This window comes from Amblyomma maculatum, chromosome 5, assembly GCF_055883805.1.
Source record: "Amblyomma maculatum isolate TAMU_Amacu chromosome 5, ASM5588380v1, whole genome shotgun sequence".
Classification (NCBI taxonomy): Eukaryota; Metazoa; Arthropoda; class Arachnida; order Ixodida; family Ixodidae; genus Amblyomma; species Amblyomma maculatum.
In genome coordinates this window covers 163117013-163139616 of record NC_139348.1, presented here as the reverse complement: position 1 = coordinate 163139616, position 22604 = coordinate 163117013, and the positions used below count along the sequence as shown (strand labels likewise).

General features: G+C 45.8%; 1 protein-coding gene across 1 annotated transcript in view; it reads right to left on the bottom strand.

Moving 5' to 3' along the window:
- Positions 1-6252: 6252 nt before the first annotated feature.
- LOC146190181 (dermonecrotic toxin SPH-like) overlaps positions 6253-22604 on the bottom strand; it is a 19146-nt gene continuing 2794 nt past the window's right edge. Inside the window, exons 2-6 of the mRNA XM_084604911.1 lie at positions 17426-17663; positions 16912-17043; positions 11573-11692; positions 8167-8404; positions 6253-6544 (exon numbers count right to left, since the gene is read on the bottom strand). Of these exons, the coding sequence (XP_084461037.1) occupies positions 6331-6544; positions 8167-8404; positions 11573-11692; positions 16912-17043; positions 17426-17663 (942 nt within the window). The 3' untranslated portion in view covers positions 6253-6330. The remainder of the gene's footprint in view (positions 6545-8166; positions 8405-11572; positions 11693-16911; positions 17044-17425; positions 17664-22604) is intronic.

Sequence of the window (22604 nt, the reverse complement as noted above, 5' to 3'; positions counted from 1 at the left end):
TTGTCCATCATGCGTTCAAAGGTGGTGGGCGCGTTACACAGGCCCAACGGCATGACGTTGAACTCATAGAGCCCGTCGGGGGTGACAAAAGCTGTCTTGGGGCAATCGTCCTCAGCCATTGGAACTTGCCAGTAGCCAGAACGTAAATCGACTGAAGAGAAAAATTCTGCTCCATGCAAAGTATCCAGCGCGTCGTCTATGCGTGGTAGCGGATAGACGTCCTTTCGTGTGATCGCATTAAGGCGGCGGTAGTCCACACAGAATCGAATAGACCCGTCTTTCTTCTTGACTAAAACGACCGGGGACGCCCAAGGGCTACTGGAAGGCTAAATGACACCCTTACTGAGCATCTCGTCGACTTGCTCATCAATAATGCGCCGCTCTGAGGCTGATACACGATAAGGTCGTTAGCGTAATGGGGCGTGCGAACAGGTATAGATGTGGTGGCCAACAGTTGATGTACGACCCAAGGATAGCTGCTGGATGTCAAAGGAAGCTCGGAATCGGTTTAGCAAGTCGAGGAGCTTGGCGCGTTGATCTGGAGCGAGAGCACTGTCGATGGCTTTGTCGAAGGCAGCCAGAGGCGACGAAGGAGACGAGGATCGAGGTGGGCTAAGGGCACTGACGGTGTCGGAGATTGTGTAGGCGCAGGTGGAGAGAAGCGGCGGAACGGACACGAAATGTTCTGATCGAAGACTCGGCATGCCCAATGCATTCGCCACGTTGCAACGTGAGTGGATAGAACGAATCAATGGCTAGTTCGGTGAGGCCGCTTCGTACGCTAAGGACGGCGCAGGGGAGGGGAAGACAGCGTCGCGAGACGAAAAGGGAAGATGGGGTGGAGAGCACTGTACAGTCTTGAAGAGAGGCACAGTTTATAGGCACAATCGCAGCAGATGAAGGCGGGATATCAGTAGCATCCGCAACGTGGCATTTGGCTTCCCCAAAAACGTTAGCGGCAGTCGGTGCAGTGCACAGCGGTGAAAACTCTACTTCGGCACGAGCGCAATGAATTACAGCGCGATTGCGACACAAAAAGTCCGATCCTAAAATAATGGTATGGGAGCAGTCGCGGAGAACGATAAAACTGATGACACAGAGAACGTCCTCAATGATGACTCGAGCCATGCAGGTACCGAGCGGTTAAATGTGCTGAGCAGTGGCGGTGCGCAAAGAAATCCCAGAATACGGCAGAACAACTTTTCGTAACAAGCGACACAGTCTAATGTTAATAACCTACACAGCAGCACCAATATCTACAAGCGCAAGAGTACAAACATTTTCAATGGTAAGTTCTATTAAATTGTTCGGTGGCGAAGCAGGACTTTCACTGGTCGACGAAAGCGCAGTTCTTGCCTGCGGAACTGCGTCTAGTGGTTTTCTGGCATTGGCGAGGTAGAGCGACGACGCATCGCTGACGGCGAGCGACGACGCGGAGAGGTTGAGCGGTGGTCGTGCGAGAAGTGGTCAAAGTGAGACGAGGGCTGAGGTGACGCACGGGGTGGGGACGGCGGTTGTGCGTAGGCAACTGGGCTCTGATCGAAAGCGTAGGGGGTCGGGTGGCGGCGGCACAGGCGTGCAACATGGCTAGGGAGACCACATGCAAAGCAAATGGGCCGGTTGTCAGGTGTGCGCCAAGGGCGTAGAATAGGTGGCGCACGGCGTTGAGTGAAAAATGCGGGCTGAGGCGTACCATACGATGGCAACGGCGTAGGAGGGGGTGGTCTTGCGGCAACCTCAGCATAACACAGTGGAGTGGGTCCGGACGTCGGAACAGCGTCGGCATGAATGAGCGGAGCGGCCAGTGGTGCGGCATGAAGAGTAGTTTGTCGAGGGGGCGGAAGTGCGTCGGCAACTTGTTCCTGAATAACCTGGCGTATGGTCGGAGCCAAGTGTGAGCTGGAATGCAGAACGTGTGGAATTAGCGATAATTGCCGTGCAACTTCTTCCCGTACGAAGTCTTTGATTTCTTGAATAAGTGTGGTGGTTACAGTGGCATCTGACATAGCCGAGATCGTAGGTTCAGGTTGTCGAGAGACGATGCGTTGGCGACGAAGGTCGTCGTAACTTTGACACATCGTGACAACATCACTTACAGTGCGGGGCTCTTTTGCCATGAGGATGTTGAATACACCTTTATTGATTCCCATCATGATGCGGCGAATTTTCTCGGCTTCACTCATCGATGCATTGACGCGGTGGCACAAATCTAAAACGTCTTCGATGTAGCTAGTGAAGGTTTCGCCTGTCTGCTGCACCCGCTCGCGCAAACGGTGTTAGCGCGAAGCTTGCGGACCGCAGGTCGACCGAAGACATCCACAAATCGGGATTTGAACGAGGCCCAAGTTGGAATGTCAGCCTCGTGATTTGTGAACCACAACTTTGCTAGTTGGGTCAGGTAGAATATCACGTTGTTAAGTTTCAGGATGTCATCCCACTTATTGTGGGTGCTTACGCGTTCATACGAAGAAAGCCAGTCCTCGACGTCCTGATCGTCGGTACCGCTGAAGATCGGCGGATCCCGTTGTCGAAGCACCCCGGTGCATGGAATAGAAGGGGCTGAGGGAGCGGGGCCGGTGGTGTTTGTGCTGGACTCAGTCATTGAGGTCGGAATTCGGTGGCTGCGGAGCTCCAGGGCGAGGAAATGGAAGATAAATTCCGCAACCTCCACCAAGTGTTAAGCGGGGATCCAGGCACTGGTAGCGAGAAGAACCGGAGCGCTGGTGGCTTAACTTTGAGTCAGCTGGTCCGCAAAAGCACGATCCTCTTCCTCTTTCTCGGCTATCTGTCCGCTTAATCGGAACGTCTTTACAGAACACGCTTGGAGTCAAATCTATTTTTATCGCAGTCTGCTACTTCCGGCCGTGCTGTTCCGAGGAATGGCACCTGTGAAGTTTGTGCTGAAATTTAGGAAAGAGTGGCTGCGGCCCAGGACGTCAAGTTTCGGAAGACGGAAATTATAAATGCAAATGAAAGCAGTTGTTAAAAAAGTAGGAAGTGCATCTCATAAAAATCGTTATGGCCAACGACAAACATTCCTTCCAGTCAGCTGCGATGGAAGATTAAGCCCACTCTCGTCATTTAAAACAGCGGCGGGAGCGTAGCTCCATTCTGAGATGACGCTCTTGGGTCTTTCAGCTTGGACAACTTGCTCTCTCTCTGTTGATACTGCTCTGGTAGAAGCAGAAGTTGGACGCATGTCTAGTTACATAAACATTATCAAATTAAACACAGAACCGAATGTGCTCTCTGTTATAGGGGCTCAACGGAGATGACGCATTCCATCTTTTTTTGGTTCCCTATCACTGCTTACGAAATTCGTGCTGGTAGGTGATGGGTCTACTGGATTACGACGTCACAGCCTTATTTGACCAATCCGAATCGCTCCATAAAATTGACAACAATCTTGCTCCAGTAAGGCGCGTCTGGGTGTTGGCGTGCGCACTAATAGTTAAAGTGAGTTAGAGATTTTCACGTGTACACAGATCCCATGAACACAGGTGTCTTTTGCATGGAAACGCAGCCACCAAGAGAGCATACCAATTCCACCTTCCCCGACTCAGCATTCGGGCACTTTAAGTTATAAAAAAAAGTATTTACATGCACTTAAAGAATTCAGAAGAAAGGAGAAAATACATGGCGTTCCTGTTGAAAAATAATTACTTCCTCAACTTGCCTAAAATCAACTTGCTGAACTGTGATGAACTACACTCTGCAAAGGGAAGAAAGCTGATTCGAAAAGCAGACAACCAAGTTACCACATACAAGAACATTAATATCTAGATGAAAATAACTGAACAGTCGCATATAAGGGTATCAGGGGGTAATATCAGGGGGTAGACGAGCTGTACATGAAAGTGCTGGAAGATATATACAGTGGCTGCACAGCAACCATAGTTCTGCATGAAGAAAGTAACAAAATTCCCATAAAGAAAGGTGTTAGGCAAGGAGACACAATCTCCCCAGTACTGTTCACAGCTTGCTTAGAGGAAGTATTCAGAGACTTGGAATGGGAGCAGTTAGGGATAAGGGTAGATGGAGAATACCTCAGTAATCTGCGATTTGCTGATGACATTGCCTTGCTAAGCAACTCGGGAGATGAACTACAAATAATGATTGATGCCCTAGACAGGAAAAGTAGAAAGGTAGGCTTGAAAATCAATATGCAGAAGACTAAGGTAATGTTCAACAGCCTCAGGAAGGAACAGCAGTTTACATTAGGTAGCCAAGTACTGGAAGTAGTAGGCGAATATGTCTACTTAGGACAGGTAGTATCCGCAGATCCGGACCATGAAAAGGAAATAACAAGAAGAATAAGATTGGGATGGAGCGCATTTGGCTAGCACTCGCAGATTATGTCTAGTAGCTTACCGGTATCGCTAAAGAGGAAAGTATATAACAGTTGCATCTTACCTGTACTCACCTATGGCGCTGAAACGTGGAGGCTAACCAAGAGAGTTCTACTTAAGTTGAGGACAACCCAGAGGGCTATGGAACGAAAAATGGAAGGGGTAACATTAAGAGATAGAAAGCGTGCAGAGTAGGTCCGAGAAATAACTCAAGTTACCGACATTCTAGTGGAAATTAAGAAGAAGAAATGGACATGGGCAGGACATGTAGTGCGAAGAAAGGATAACCGATGGTCGCTTAGGATAACAAACTGGATTCCAAGGGAAGGAAAGCGTAGCAGGGGGCGGCAGAAAGTTAGGTGGGCGGATGAGATTAAGAAGTTCGCAGGGGTCAAGTGGATGCAGCTAGCACAGAACCGGGTTAAGTGGAGAAATATGGGAGAGGCCTTCGCCCTGCAGTGGGTATACAGTCAGGCTGATGATGATGATGCTGATGATGATATAAGGGTATATGCCTATACGCATTATCTTTGGGGGATACACACATTATTAATATCCAGGAACTCACTATCAGCAGTTGCCTGCACTGGAAACTGCAGGAGCAAACAGCTCACGTTAAAATGGGAGCCTTGTCTAGAGCGCGCCGACGGTGCTCCGCGGAGAAAGTCAGCGCCATCTAACGTTTGGTCATGGGTTTGAGTTATGCGTGCTGTGCACATGCGTGGCCAAAACACAAAAGTGCCCGCTCGTGGGTTCTCAGCCTCATTTACGCTCAGTGCTTGCGCTTCATGCCGCCAGGTACGCGCTTAATGATTCGTAACAGCGGCCGGAAACACAACGCGTTTCGCGCGTATCATGAAGCGGCAAGTGCAATGTAATATCGGACGATCGCTCGGTATAAAAGCAAATTTTGCAAGCGATAGGGGGTGATCGCACGTGTCTTGGTGTCGGTCTTCGGCCTTCGTGGCAGGCGCATTGTTTGATGGCTTGTTTTTGGGCCGGGTTATTAGTTATAATAGATACAGCATCTGGAATCCGTACATATAGGAACTTGACTTCCTCCAGGATAAAGCACAGGGAGAGTGGTGCGTATATAGGAACGCGCGTTATCACTCACGCTTGCTTGCCTGGCCGTCTCGTTAGAATTAAGAAACACGGTGGAATCGCGATGCTCTGGCGACCGTCACAGTCTCACAAATGCAAGCAGTGCGACCCTAGCGGCACGAAAGGTACTCACAAGACGGGGCTGGAAAAGGAAGCGATGAGCAGGCATCCGTTTGATTTGCCGCACATGCGCATGGGACACATAGCTCAAACCCAGAGCCTAACGGTAGATGTCGCTGACTTGCTCCGCTGAGCGCCGTCGGCGCGCTCTAGACAAGGCTGCTCACCACTGTACGGTGCATGTTTTTTTAAGGCGAAAGCCTTTAATGGCTCATGCTGTCGTGGACAAAATGTGTCCCGTGTCCCGCTTTTGCGGCGGCTCTGAATGGCCGAGGGGGGATGATGTCATAGAGGTCTCGACCAATCATAGATCACCACCACACTATGCCCGAATGCATGCCTTATATGGCAATATGTCACTCAATGACCAACAACTAATTAATGACTAATTAAGTAATTCGTGAATAAAAATTACCTAATTAATGACGAATTAATGGATAATTAAATCAATTACCACTTAGTGTCAGTTGCGCAGAACAATGCGGCACTCAGGCTTTCGCCTTTCACTACTTCAGTCGCTAAAGTCCATTGTAATTTTTTCAAAGCTGTCGTCTTCGTTTGGACTCGACGAAATCCAAAAGCGTCAAATTAGCATTTATAAAACGTGCACTTCACATCATTTGACAAAGGGTGGCCAGGTTGCTTTTTAACAGGGTGTTGTCTACAAATGTTCAGGGGAGCAAAACAAATAAAACTTTTATCCGCTCTTTATACTCGTCCAAAAGAACATCCACTGTCTCTCGCCAATGCGGAGTGTCTAAAAGTTCAGTCCACGAAGTGTGTCGAAATCATCGTCTCCTAGGAAGTCCATGTCCGTTGTGGGTAGCCTTGGGAATGGCGAGGGGCTTCCGAAGCGAATCCAGGGGCTGTCACTGACGTTGGCAGGCCGTAGGGTGTCCTTGAACTCTTCTTCTGCCATTATTCTGGCCATGCGTTCAGGCCTATTGGTGATGATACCATCAACGCCTCTCCTGCAGTGTATAAAATGAGACTTAACAGCACACCCTAATGAGTTCTTCGTGTGGCAGTTTCCCGCAGTTATACAAGTAAACATGTCTTGAATTATCAAAGAGCACGTGAACCATTGTACGGCAATAATGCATTACATGAATAAATTTTTCGGATATCTCGCAAAATATGCTTAGATTTTAACAAGCATATTATAATTGCTGCCTTGGGTTAGGGCACTCGACTGATGTACCCAAGTATGCGGGATCGAATCCCGGCCGCGGCTGCTGCTTTTCTATGGCGAAGAAAAGTAAGGCACCCGTGTGCTGTGCGACGTCAGTGCACATTAAATAATCCCAATGGGGTGAAATTTCCGGAGTCTGGCACTATGGCGTCCCTCATAGGCTGAGTCGCTTAGGACGTTAAAGCCCATAAACCAACCAACTAGGATAATCAAGGGGAAATGAGGGTGCGCGTTATAATAGTTCAAGGACTCCCTTCATGTATTATAACGAGCACCCTCATTTCCCCTTGATTGATCTGCTTGTAGCTTACGGGGTCTCGGTTCTGGCAGTCTTGAAGCCATAGGTAGCGTAAGAGGGTTCTAGCACAGCTTTCGCCCTCGCTCTTGATCACGTTCTACGTGACGCTGGCGGTAACAAAGGACGTCCCACGTCCGCCGCTATGGCTGAGGGTGGCGCTGGTGAACACTCTCAAGGTTCGTATACAGACAACATAAATACCCAAGAAAGTAGCAGGGGGGGAAAGCGGCCGATGTAGCTCAGTTGGTAGAGCACCGGACGCGTTATTCGGAGGTCGTGGGTTCGGATCCCACCATCGGCACGTTGTTTTTTCTTCTACTTTGTGTCTAATTATCTTTCCCCTAAACAGATTACATTACTAATTTCTGTGCTTATCCAAGTAAACATTTAAAAAAAAAATACGGGCTCGTTCTTGCCAAGATGTCATGCTCATCTCTTTCCCCTGAAAATTTCTTCCAATTCGTTACGGTGTATATATTCTGCTTCTTCTACATTTATTTTGTGCGTGACACTTAATATCTGGAGCACCGTATTAATCCTACAGCTTTACTACCGTGTGGAAAATGATCTAATGAAGAGTGCTGAATATTTGATCGTGCTCAACACGAGCGTAGAAATATAAGCTTTTCAGATTCTGGGGTACAACTTGAGAGATAAACAGGCATTTGTTCTTCGCGCTGTCTTGACGAAGCTTTGTTTCCACGGCACATCTGTGGTCAGTTTCGTGTTGCTAAAGCTTTAACTCTCGGACTTTGCTCTGCATTCGTGATCGCTTTTTTTTTTAAGCTACCGCCTCCATATTGATTTCACCAGGACAGTATAAGTGCGGTTCTCAGCCGCGATCACTCTGTAGGCTTATTCGCTATTGCCCGAAGACATGGAAGCATTATTCACCATGACGAGCAAGAAATCAAATGTCAACGCGCTCCTCCGATAACTGCGACAATGGTGGACAAAGGGCTAAAGAGTACCCGCGGTCGGAAACTAGCTGGTGTTTGGAAAGAGCGACCGTTCTACTAATTATATGATTATGCATCTCAACGTACAGTGTTCATTTCTTCATATGTGCAGGCGTAAATGCGACGTGTCATACATTGTATTACCTGAGAGATCGTCGAAGTTGTTTTGGCAGATCTACTGTCCACTGGTACGCTTTTTCTACGTAGCCGTCAAGTTCATCGGAGTCACGGTTGTCGATAACGTTCTGTAGTCTCACGGCTGGCCTCAGTAAGGAGAGGCAGTTGGAGATGCCGTCACCTTGCCAGCGGTGTCCGTCTATGCCGAGGTCCCTGTACATCTCCCGGATAGTGTCCAACTTGTCATTGTTGCTGATGTCAAATCCTGAATAGAGATTTTTTGGTTATGTACCGTTCGAGAAATGCTTGTAAGTGGCAAGTCATCCTCGCCCTTTAAATTCCCGTTATTAGCACAGGCGTCATTAAGAATTCGTTATGCTGAAAGATTTGGTTCTTTTACCAGGTCTGCTCTATTTCTACTTTGCGAGAATAATTAAAGGGAGCTGGATGTGCCGATTTCCTTACGCGTGTGTGTTGAATCACGTAAGTATTTTTTTACAAGAAAGGCTCATTTTGGAACACTAGCTATTATTTTTATCTGTCTTTCAACCCGTTTCGAAGATTGTGTTAGCATTGAGGAGGCTTATCTAGATTTGTTAGAGTTTGGTTCGCCTATTTATCATCACCATCTTGAGCTTTCATACTTTTTTATAGTTTCAGTAGCTAAAAAGCGCTCGTGTTGCGTTGTTCTACTTCCTGGTTCTCGTTTTTATTTTTTTATTTTTTGGCGCTCCATTCAATATGAATAAAAGTTTTGTCCATAACCTTCCAGTTACACTGCCCTGTGCCAGCTACGGTAAATTTATCCCAGCAAAGCTGCTAATATCATAAGCCTAATTTTTCTACCGCCTCCTACTACATTTGTATTCCCTTGGAATGCAGCAAAATTCCGTTAGCTACTACTGATCTTTTTTTTTGCTCTATACATGTCCCGCCCATGCCATTTTTTCTTAATATTTCGATTGGAAAGGCAGTAAATCGTGTTTGATCTCTGACACTATGCCCTGTTCCTGTTTCTTAACACAGCCCCCATGATTTTACTTTCCGCAGTTCTATTTGTTGTTCTTAATTTAAGTTAAATTAATTCATTAACCATTAGGTTCTCCCCCATATGGCTATTATCACAAGTTTAATTTGACGGATAAAGGCAGAATGTCATTCATGATCTCAGCCTGTCTGCCAGAAGCACTTAGTCCAAATCTTATCCTCCTAGTAGTTTCTTTTTTTTTTCTTTTTTCATGTTCCCGATCTTCAGCTATTACCTGTTCTGAGTACACGTGTTTTCTTACCAGTTCTAGTCCGTCGCTATACATAGTAAATCTCTGTTTCCTTTGGAGACTCTTGAACATTACTTTGATTGGCTGGATATTATATTTTAGGCCCATCATCCTGTGTTCCCGTTCTAGGTCGTTCGTCATGATTGGCAGTTCATTTCTAGAGTCAATTCGCAAGACAACATCATCAGCGAATAGCAGATTACCAATGCATAATCAATTTATTCTTACTCTCAACTCTTCCAAATCGAAGTACTCGAAGCCCTACTGTAAACAAGCGGTAAATAGCAGCGCAGCTTTTCCTTCCCCGTTTGACATCCTTTGTAACTAAAATTTCGTTACTTTCTACGTGGAACACTTTCTAGAAGACTTATGTTATATCTGAGATTTTTCTTCATAGCTTTAAAACGACGGTTGCTGTGCTTGGTTGAAGTTTACTGCAGTGACATTCTGAGTTTATCTTCTTTGACTCATACCGCTAAATCCTCGATGCTCTCAACTATTTCGTACTAGTTTTTTGTAATCCCGGTTCAAGGCTAATCGTGATCTTTTCATTCTGTCATCGCAAACATCCAGGCACGTCCGGAAAGAGCCTGCACGATATCACGTTGAGTGCTATTTGTTAAATCTGTGTTATTTTTGGTCCTCGCTCTCGGGCTCTTCAACGTTCACTTCCGCCTCTACCGTTTATGAAATACGGTGCTCATGATCGCTAAATTATTTACTTCTGCAAAATCTTCTAGTAACTCCCTCTCCTATTCCAAGAACGTATGACTACATAAGTATTATTAATTAACGCAGCAAAACATTAGCGCAAAACTACGGATTATTGGGAAATTATAAACCGCAGCAGACATAGGACAACGTGAAGCAATGACAGAGGGCGGTACTTGACACTGATATTTTTTTGTGAAACATTGACAGCTTTTATAAACCAGTTGGCACATGTGATCTTACAGTCTGGTAATAAAAGCCAGTGAACAAAAAATCTAAACATTCTGCAGGCCAAAAGACAACATCACGCACGTCGAAGCCGTCAAAAGGCGCGTCATATATGATACGAGCTGCACCTGACAAAATGACCAAGTCTTTGGTTCGCCAAAGGTTTCGATATTTAGTTCATCATCTTTTCTTACCTCATTGTAAGATCATTCGTCGCACCTGGTTTATAAGAGCCATCAATGCTTTCAATAAAATTTCAGTTAGTACAGCCCTGTATCGTCGCCTCTCGCTGTCCTGTGTCTGATGAGGTTATTAATTTTGCAATCTCTCACCAACTGGCCAACCTATCTACCTTCCTATAAGCAATATTACTGTTAGTGTAAACGCAACATAGTATGCTGCACCGGGTTAATTGGAGAAATATGGGAGAGGCCTTCGCCCTGCAGTGGGAATAGTCAGGCTGATGATGATGACGATGAGTGATGTATTTTTTACTGCACTCAACGCCGAATTCAAGGCTTCATAGAAGATATGTGGGCATCATGACTGGCTTAGGCGCAAAAGCTTGTCCGACATTGAATTTTCGCTACTTACTCCTCTTAATTACCATAAATGCCGAACTGTAAAAGTCGCCTATGTTGCCAGCTCTATCCTCACTGATCAGTAATTACACCCCCAGTTTTGTTTAACCAGAAGAGCATAGAACTTTACGACTCTTTAGCATAGTATGTTTCACCTGTCTTCTAGCTTCACTAAATCTTACTAAATCTTATGATATCTCATGTAACGGCCGATTGTTCCTCGTAAACTATCCTAATGGAAGAACTGCGCTGAACGCTACCAGGTTATTATTCTAGCGGCAAACTTGCCCTAAGCCAAATATTCTATGATCTTCCACTGCGTCCTTCTGACCGCCGCCTTGGTCAGTTGATTCGCCGGTGACTGATCGAGGACCGGGTCTACTGGTTTGATTGTATGGGATGTGGTGACCTCTTGCTACAACAGGGTGACCAAGTGCTTTTCATGTCGTAAAACGCTCACCGGAATCAAGCAACACCGCAGGCCTGCAGAGGCTACACGATTCTGTCGAAACAGGTATCCTCTAGAGTCAGTTGCACTTGCTGTACGCCGTCGCTGCATTTCTCCCTTTATATTAACTATATATTGTTAAAAACTGTTTCTCATACCCTCAGGACAAAATAGAGCTGAAGTCTTACCAATCTTGTCGAGCATAACCGGATTTAAATGGGATATCGTTTCGATGGCGCCCTCGAGGACCTTCTTGTCTGAAACACTTGGAACCGACAGCAACACCTTCATTGCCTGCCAAGGAGAAACTGCAAGAATTGTACAAGCAAGTCAGCGTATTGTAGAAAAGCAGTAAATAGCAACTTTCTTGTGAAAATATAAAATAAAAAGCACTAACTGTAGATAGCTCGGACGGCAACGGGCTGAGCATCAAAGAAAATTTCACCATCGTCATTGAAAGCATACTTGAGTCAATGCTCTTCATTACCACACATTTTTCATGCAGTGCATAAAACCTAATGGAGGGATAGCAACCGTGTTACTCTAGGGAGTAAGCGCCAACACTTTTCCTAGTTTTTATTTTCGTTTGCTTTTGCATTGCTACTTGCTTTTCGAGTTCATAGTGTGCTACGAAATATAACTGCCCGCCAGCGCCCTCGGTCCGTTCCTTTCTGGCGTCTCCGTACCTCTCGGTTAGGGAACTTGAGCACGAGCGTTACGTCCATATTTATTAATTATCGTCATAGGACCCATTACTTCGCTTCATAAGCACTTTGCAGCACTAAGTTAAGAGTAGCCTGAAAACATCTCGATGGCGCACAATGCATGATTGCGCTCGTAAGCTGTTGTCGCCGACGCCGACACAGGAGGCTACAGGAGCAATATCCTGCAGTGAGCGGAATTCACACTGACGCATATTGCCCTTGCCTCTCGTAGAGCTGCAAGACCTTGTGTGACCGAGTATAGAGCGGAATTACATGGATTGACAGAAAAAAAAAATATTGTAGTGGTTTCGCTCTGGTTAACCCTAGCTTAATTGCGAAAGCAGCGGCGGAAGCTTCTTTTGCCTACTACATTATTCCCCGATCACGCCCTATCAGTGTAAGGTGCTACATTATTGGGGACATTTAAGCTCATCGTTTAAGGATATGACGCGAGAGTGTAAGCTACCAGCCCACATATAAAGTCACGATTCATCCTAGCCGTATGGGCGTACCTGCGTGTCGTAGGGGTAACGAGAATGCAAACGATTCTGGCAGGCTGATTCTGATATCTACCCTCCCATATGAAATGAGCGACCCGAGTTGGCAGCTCCTGCCCGTGGCATAAGGGTAACGTGAATTCAAAAGTTATGGCAGGCTGATCGAGGAGGTCGAGGAGCAGGGGGGTCCAAGGGCCACGCGACGTGCGGTTAGACCAGGCGTAGTATTGCTTTCGCAATGAAACAGAAGTGCGACGTGATGACCCGCCGTTTAACCACCAGGAAAGCAAAAGAAAACTTTAATATTGTATCACTTATAGACAAATCCAACCGACCTGAGTAATGACACTGAGGCCAACTGGAAAATGAGTATACCCACTAAACAACTGGTAGAGCGAAGCAACAAGAAAACACTCCCGAATTGTGTGATACGCCAGCTCGTCAGTATGTTTTTACTCGCGGCTGCGCCCTATATATGAGGTGGAGCTCTTCCCCACTACGGGTGCAACTCCCCTGCTTGCCCCTCTCTAATCAGCTGCATCCCTGTCTTATTTCGCGCATATCATCGAACCGCTGCGTTCAGTCCGGATGCCCCATAGACCCTCTTGGCCGCCCCTTCCTCATCGCCCTTCTTTCCGGGATTTTTTTCTTCTTGCTGTGCAGGCGCGATACACACTCTTTTCGCTTGTGTTGAATGTCCGAGGATGCGGGACACATACGTCGTGAGGAAGGGAGAACCTTAGCACAAAGTCTCATCTAGAGCTACAAAGAACACTCATGTTTAATGTTTTAACGATATATTCTCGGTGAAAATCCCATGATGATGAGACCGATTCCCGTTTAACATCCCTCCTGCTTCTATACATCATCAGTTTTCACACCACCATGCTATTCCTATGAACAGATCAGACGGTGGGGCAGTCGATCAGAAGAGATGGGACAAAATTATCCAAAGAGAAATAGTACACGGTGCGAAACACGGTGATTATATATTCAGGGAACTCTTCCCCAGAAAATGCAGCGTCTAAGCATATTAGGGGGTTGTGTCCTGGGTGGGCACGGACTGCTCGGCCGGTTGCATGATGTCGAACTGCCAGTTTAAGTATTACTTTTAAGATGGGCGGGCGATGCGGAAGCCAAAACGAGGTCCCTAAATATTCAGTAGGACGCGCTATTTTTAAGCCACATAGGTAAATCCACAGGCCGCCATTGGAAACTGACCCTGGCAACGTTTAATGCTAGAACCCTAGCTAGTGAAGCTAGCTTAGCAGTGCTGTTAGAGGAACTAGAGGGTATGAAATGGGATGTCGTAGGGCTTAGTGAGGTTAGGAGGCCAAATGAGGCATATACTGTACTGAAGGATGGGCATGTACTGTGTTATCGAGGTTTACCAAAGAGGCGACAGCTAGGAGTAGGTTTCCTTGTCAACAATTATATAGCGGGTAATATAGATCAATTCTATAGTATTAAGGAAAGGCTGGAAGGCATCGTAATTAGGCTTAATAAGCGGTATAAACTGAAGGTTGTACAGGCCTATGCGCCTACATGAAGTTATAATGACCAGGCAGTTGAAAGCTTCTACGAAGATGTAGAATCGGCAATGCGAAAAGTAAAGACGCAGTATACTGTACTAATGGGCGACTTCAATGCCAAGGTAGGGAAAAAGCAGGCAGGAGACAAGGCAGTAGGTGACTATGGCATTGGTTCTAGGAATAGCAGGGGGAGTTACTAGTTGAGTTTGCAGAGCGCAATAACTTACGAATCATGAATACCTTCTTCAGCAAACGGAAGAACCGGAAATGGACATGGAAAAGTCCTAACGGGGAGACTAAAAATGAAATCGACTTCATAATGTGTTCAACCCCCGCCATTATGCAAGATGTAGAGGTAATCGGGAAAGTGCGATGCAGTGACCACAGGATGGTGAGGTCCCGAATTAGCCTAAATCTGAAGAAGAAACGCAACAGATTAGTAAGAAAGAAACCCATCAACGAATTAGCGGTGAGGGGGAGGGCAGAAGAGTTCAGGATCTCGCTACAGAATAGGTATTCAGCTCTAACTGAGGATGGCGACATTACCCTAGAAGCAAGGAACAATAATTTCAGAGACATCATTACTGAGTGCGCGGTAGAAGTAGGCGGTAGGATAGTAGAGAGGATACCGGTAAGCTGTCTAAGGAGACGAAAGATTTGATTAAGAAACGCCAGATTATGAAAGCTTCCAATCCAACAGACCAGATCGAATTGGCCGAGATATCAAAGCTAATCAATAAGCGCAAGGTGGCCGATATAAGGAAGTATAACATGGAGAAAATTGAGCATGCTGTAAAGAACGGGAGAAGCCTTAAAGCGGTAAAGAAGAAATTGGGCATAGGCAAAAACCAGATGTATGCGATAAGGGACAAGGCGGGCAACGTCATCACGAATATGGACAAGACAGTCAAAGTAGCCGAGGAGTTCTATACAAATCCCTACAGTAGCCAAAGTAGTCAGCACCGTAACAAGATTAGCGGCAGGGAAAAACAGTCAGACGTTCCACCAGTGACGAAGGACGAGGTCAAGAAAGCATTAGAAACTATGAAAGGGAGGAAATCGGCTGGAGAGGATCAGATAACTACAGATCTGCTAAAGGACGGGGGGGGGGGGGGGGGGGGGATATCGTGTTAGAAAAACTGGCCATCCTGTATACGCAGTGCCTGGTGTCATCGAAGGTACCGGAACCATGGAAGAATGCAAACATTATCCTCATTCATAAGAAAGGGGACTCTAAGGACCTTAAATATACAAACCAATCAGCCCACTATCTGTTACGTATAAGGTATTTACTAAGGTAATCGCTAATACAATCAGGACAACCTTAGACTGCAATCAAGCAAAGTCTCAAATAGGTTTTCGGAAACGGTGCTCTACTATCGATCATATCCATACCATCAATCAGGTGATAGAAAAATGCTCGGAATATAACCAGCCCTTATACATAGCATTCATTGATTACGAAAAAGCATTTGACTCAGTTGAAACATGGGCGGTGATGCAGGCATTGCGAAATCAGGGGGTAGACGAGCCGTACGTGAAAGTGCTGGAAGATATATTTAGTGGCTGCACAGCAACCATAGTTCTGCATAAAGAAATAACAAAATTCCCATAAAGAAAGGTGTTAGGCAAGGAGACGCAATCTCCCCAGTACTATTCACAGCTTGCTTAGAGGAAGTATTCAGAGACTTGGAATGGGAGCAGTTAGGGATAGGGGTAGATAGAGAATACCTCAGTAATCTGCGATTTGCTGATGACATTGCCTTGCTAAGCAACTCGGGGGATGAACTGCAAATTTTGATTGATGACCTAGACAGGAAAAGTAGAAAGGTAGGCTTGAAAATCAATATGCAGAAGATTAAGGTAATGTTCAACAGCCTTGGGAAGGAACAGCAGTTTACATTAGGTAGCGAAGTACTTTAAGTAGTAGGCGAATATGTCTACTTAGGACAGGTAGTATCCGCAGAACCGGACCATGAAAAGAAAATAACAAGAAGAATAAGATTGGGATGAAGCGCTTTTGGCAAGCACTCGCAGATTATGACTAGCAGCTTACCGGTATCGCTCAAGAGGAAAGTATACAACAGTTGCATCTTGCCTGTACTCACCTATGGGGCTGAAACATGTAGGCTAACCAAGAGAGTTCTACTTAAGTTGAGGACAACCCAGAGCTATGGAACGAAAAATCGTAGGGGTAACATTAAGAGATGGAAGCGTGCACAGTGGGTCAGAGAAATAACGCAAGTTACCGACATTCTAGTGGAAATTAAGAAGAAGAAATGGACATGGGCAGGACATGTAGTGCGAAGAGAGGATAACCGATGGTAGCTGAGGGTAACAAACTGGATTCCAAGGGAAGGAAAGCGTAGCAGGGGGCGGCAGAAAATTAGGTGGGCGGATGAGATTAAGAAGTTCGCAGGGGTCAAGTGGGTGCAACTAGTACGGAACCGGGTTAAGTGGAGAATTATGGGAGAGGTCTTCGCTCTGCAGTGGGTATGTCTGGGCTGATGATGATGATGTAAATCTGTATACGACTTGCTTAGAATGGGGCCTATGTCTACGCCGGATGACCTTTCAGATTCTTTAGTAGCTTACGAGTGTAATCAAGCGAGTATGCGTGAGACAATAAAGATAAATAAAAGTATTCTTGGTTACCCGAATAGAAAAGTGGACATAAGCGAACGAGAATCTGTCAGGGGAGAGCCATTATCCCTGCCGCCTCCTGGCAGTGAATGCATTACATGCCCCTATTTCCGTTCTTGCCATGGTAAGACAAGACGCCTAGATTTCTCACCTCCATCCCACAGATGTTGGAGAAGCTTTTCGGCTATATCGACGCCTGCTCGATATTTGCTTTCCTCTTCGACATTGCCGACCTTGAGGTCCAGGAAGAGCAGGGCTAGTTTCTGACTGTATTTACGTCGGTCTAGAAAAGGAAAAATAATATTCTGTCAACAGGTTTTCTCGTTTGTGGCCAACCTTTGAATAGCGCGGTAGTAACAGCCTCTTGCACATGTCTGCCATTCTCGTCGATTAGGCCTGCTTTCATGGCAAGCAGCCACGCAGAGAAACCTTGCGCAAGACCGTTTAGTATTTGTCGTGGTATTGAAATCTCCTTCCTTGGACCTTTATGATTTATAGGTAGCTTTTGCCAAAACAGCGGCGCCTGTACTTTAATTTTTACGACTACCAAAACAACTCTACTCAAACCAATTTCACTCGGAGCTATCCTTCTGTAAGCGAAACAGTTCCTGGCTACTTAGGTTCATACATTTCCTTTTAAACTGCGTAAACGTGCACCTCCTTACTTCCACTGGTAGTCATTCGCACATACTGCAGGAAAGGGGGAACTTCTTCCTGGATATCGCAAGCTCTGAAGCAGTCGCATGGAACGCCGTGGAAGAGTTTGGTGGCGGTGCCATTGTCAGCGAAGGTGACGTCAGCCTCTACGGAATTGGCGCCTCCCTCCATAGCTTCGTCAAACTTGGCAATTGAGTTCACCATGTGGGCGATGTTGTACACTGGTCTTTTCTCCGTGGCTGTGGCCTGTGATGCAAAATGTTATTTGTTTTATGTGTGTATTTTTATACTACAACTACTCGTTTGCGCTTTAGATTGTCGACGAATTCATCAACATCATCATCAGCCTGACTATACCCACTGCAGGGCGAAGGCCTTCCCCATATTTCTCCAATTAACCCGGTTCTGTGCTAGCTGTCTCTACTTGACCCGTGCGAACTTCTTAACCTCATCCGCCCACCAAACTTTCTGCTGCCCCCTGCTACGCTTTCCTTACCTTGGAATCCAGTTTGTTGCCCTAAGCAACCATCGGTTATCCGCTCTTCGCACTACATGTCCTGTCCATGCCCATTTCTTCTTCTTCATTTCCACTAGAATGTAAGTAACGTGAGTTATTTCTTTGACCCACTCTGCACGCTTTCTATCTCTTAATGTTACCCCTAACATTTTTCGTTCCATAGCCCTCTGGGTTGTCCTCAACTTAAGTAGAACCCACTTGGTTAGCCTCCACGTTTCAGCCCCATAGTTGAGTACAGGCAAGATGCAACTGTTGTATACTTTCCTCTTGAGCGATACCGGTAAGCTGCTAGTCATATTCTGCGAGTGCTTGCCAAATGCGCTCCATCCCAATCTTATTCTTCTTGTTATTTTCTTTTCATGGTCCGGTTCTGCGGATACTACCTGTCCTAAGTAGACATATTCGCCTAATACTTGAAGTACTTCGCTACCTAATGTAAACTGCTGTTCCTTCCCAAGGCTGTTGAACATTACCTTAGTCTTCTGCATATTGATTTTTAACCGTGCCTTTCTACGTTTCCTGTCTAGGTCATCAAATATTATTTGCAGTTCATCCCCCGAGTTGCTTAGCAAGGCAATGTCATCAGCAAATCGCAGATTACTGAGGTATTCTCCATCTACCCTTATCCCTAACTGCTCCCATTCCAAGTCTCTAAATACTTCCTCTAAGCAAGCTGTGAAGAGTACTGGGGAGATTGTGTCTCCTTGCCTAACACCTTTCTTTATGGGAATTTTGTTACTTCTTTATGCAGAACTATGGTTTCTGTGCAGCCACTATATATATCTTCCAGCACTTTCACGAACGGCACGTCTACCACCTGATTTCGCAATGCCTGCATCACCGCCGCTGTTTCAACTGAGTCAAATGCTTTTTCGTAATCAATGAATGCTTTGTATAAGGGCTGGTTATATTCCGAGCACTTTTCTATCCCCTGATTGATGGTATGGATATGATCGATAGTAGAGTACCGTTTCCGAAAACCTGCTTGAGCCTTTCCTTGATTGCAGTCTAAGGCTGTCCTGATTGTATTAGCGATTACCTTAGTAAATACCTTATACGTAACAGACAGTAGGCTGATTGGTCTGTATTTTTAATGTCCTTAGAGTCCCCTTTCTTATGAATGAGGATAATGTTTGCATTCTTCCATGGTTCCGGTACCGTCGAGGACACCAGGCACTGCGTATACAGGATGGCCAGCTTTTCTAGCACGACATCCCCCCCCCCCCCCCGTCCTTTAGCAGATGTGTAGTTGTCTGATCCTCTCCAGCCGATTTGTTCCCTTTCATATTTTCTAATGCTTTTTTGACCTCGTCCTTCGTCATTGGTGGAACATCTGACTGTTTTTCCCTGCCGCTAATCTTGTTACGGTGCTGACTACTTTGGCTACTGTAGGGATCTGTATAGAACTCCTCGGCTACTTTGACTATCTTGTCCATATTCGTGATGACGTTGCCCGCCTTGCCCCTTATCGCATACATCTGGTTTTTGCCTATGCCCAATTTCTTCTTCACCGCTTTAAGACTTCCCCCGTTCTTTACAGCATGCTCAATTTTCTCCATGTTATACTTCCTTATATCGGCCACCTTGCGCTTATTGATTAGCTTTGATATCTCGGCCAATTCTATCTGGTCTATTGGATTGGAAGCTTTCATACTCTGGCGTTTCTTAATCAAATCTTTTGTCTCCTTGGACAGCTTACCGGTATTCTATCTAACTATCCTACCGCCTACTTCTACAGCGCACTTAGTAATGATATCTCTGAAATTATTGTTCCTTGCCTCTAGGGTAATGTCGCCATCCTCAGTTAGAGCTGAATACCTATTCTGTAGCAGCATCCTGAACTCGTCTGCCCTCCCCCTCACCGCTAATTCGTTGATGGGTTTCTTTCTTACTAATCTGTTGCGTTTCTTCTTCAGATTTAGGCTAATTCGGGACCTCACCATCCTGTGGTCACTGCATCGCACTTTCCCGATTACCTCTACATCTTGCATAATGGCGGGGGTTGAACACAGTATGAAGTCGATTTCATTTTTAGTCTCTCCGTTAGGACTTTTCCATGTCCATTTCCGGTTCTTCCGTTTGCTGAAGAAGGTATTCATGATTCGTAAGTTACTGCGCTCTGCAAACTCAACTAGTAACTCCCCCCTGCTATTACTAGAACCAATGCCATTGTCACCTACTGCTTGGTCTCCTGCCTGCTTTTTCCCTACCTTGGCATTAAAGTCGCCCATTAGTACAGTATACTGCGTCTTTACTTTTCGCATTGCCGATTATACATCTTCGTAGAAGCTTTCAACTGCCTGGTCATCATAACTACATGTAGGTACATAGGCGTGTACAACCTTCAGTTTATACCGCTTATTAGGGCGAATTACGATGCCTGTCACTCTCTCATTAATACTATAAAATTCATCTATATTACGCGCTATATGCTTATTGACAAGGAAACCTACTCCTAGTTCTCGCCTCTCCGGTAAGCTTCGATAACACGGTACATGCCCATCCTTCAGTACAGTATATGCCTCATTCGGCCTCCTAACCTCACTAAGCCCTATGACATCCCATTTCATACCCTCTAGTTCCTCTAACAGCACTGCTAAACTAGCTTCACTAGCTAGGGTTCTAGCGTTAAACGTTGCCGAGGTCAGTTTCCAATGGCGGCCTGTCCAGCGGAGCCAGGAATTCTTAGCACTCCCTGCTGCGTCACAGGTCTGACCGCCGCCGTGGTCAGTTGTTCCGCAGCCGCTGGTGACTGAGGGCCGGGGTTTCATGGAACTAATCATGAGAGGTTGTGGCCAATTACTGCACCAGGGTGGCCAACTCTTATTCTGGTGAGGGCGTGCGTTGCCGGAGGTGTTCACCGGCATCAGGTCGCACCCCAAACCTGTTTATGCAATTCCATCAACACGCGGATTTTTTTTTATCCGGTGGAGAATAGTGCGGCACCGGGATTTGAACCCCGGTCCTCTTGCATGAGGCGGATGTTCTACCGCTACGCCACCGCTGTACGAATTATTATGTAGTAAATTAAAAAAAAAAGCCTAGACACCAAGGTGAACACTATAGCGAAAAAGTCACTGTTATTTCGCTTAGAGCCCTGCACATCTCTTGACTCCTCATATATATGATATTTCGGATGATACAACTAAATGTCCAAGCGCAGTGAAAATATTTTTATCATGTTCAGGTATCTAAAGTGTCGTACCTTAAAATTTTGAATCAAATGAAAGGCCGAATTTCGAATCCGGTTAGTTTTCTGCTCGATCAATCCGGTAACCTTAGCGCTCAACGTCTACTGAATCCAACGGTGTGACTAAAACCTGCGATGGGTATGTCGCTTGATGTGATGGAACTCGAAGAGCAGGTTCAAGATGGTTTTTTAAAGCCTAATTAGTGTAAACAAAGCTTACAGTGCACGTTTCGACTTGATGAAAGCGTAAGTAAAGACTGAAGCTTTCCAAAGATTTTTAGTAATAAATATATAAACAACGCTTAGTTTTACCCCGGACGTCTCGCATATATTGGTCAAATAAATGCATGCGTACAAGACTACATGTTCGCTTTAGCGATAATACTTAGACGCATCGTAGTCGTGTTAAGGGAAGTGCACTTGAGAGTGGCCCTTCTAAACCAGAGAACTTTATCAAGCGGCGGGTTACTTCCCCGCTTCCTTTGCCACACAGATGCCAGTAGGCAATAAAACTTTACCGGGTGGGACTATTTGAGAAGAGGTCTAAAGCAGTTATGTCTGATGGCACTAATATCAGATGAAAGGTCCAGCGGAACTTCTCAAGCTTTCATTTATTTCAGAATGCACTTCGCTACGAGACGACGCCTAAATAACATTTTCCGGCTAACTGGCATCCGTAAAAGTTTGCAGTTGCTAAATTTAACGAAATACAAGCACAATGTTCGGCTTACACGTAACACAGTGGGTCGCAAGAGCTACTTAGTCTACTACAATTCATCATTTGTCTGTAGCCTGAGAGGTTTATGATCAGGCAACGCCTTTGTCGCAGCATACCAACGTTCAAGCAATTAGGCACGCACAGTTAATCTCCTGCTGGCCGAAATTAGCGTTTTATAGCGTAGCTTTAAGGTTTGGGGCTTAGAACAACGAATTACGGTTGCTTGGTGCAGGCATCGTAATTAGGCTTAATAAGCGGTATAAACTGAATGTTGTACAGGCCTATGCACCTACATGTAGTTATGATGACCAGGCAGTTGAAAGCTTCTATGAAGATGTAGAATCGGCAATGCGAAAAGTAAAAACGCAGTATACTGTACTAATGGGCGACTTCAATGCCAAGGTAGGGGAAAAACAGGCAGGAGACAAGGCAGTAGGTGACTATGGCATTGGTTCTAGGAATAGCAGGGGGGAGTTGCTAGTTGAGTTTGCAGAGTGCAATAACTTACGTATCATGAATACCTTCTTCAGCAAACGGAAGAACCGGAAATGGACGTGGAAAAGTCCCAACGGAGAGACTAAAAATGAAATCGACTTCATAATGTGTTCAACCCCCGCCATTGTGCAGGATGTAGAGGTAATCGGGAAAGTGCGATGCAGTGACCACAGGATGGTGAGGTCCCGAATTAGCCTAAATCTGAAGAAGGAACGTAACAGATTAGTAAGAAAGAAACCCATCAACGAATTAGCGGTGAGGGGGAGG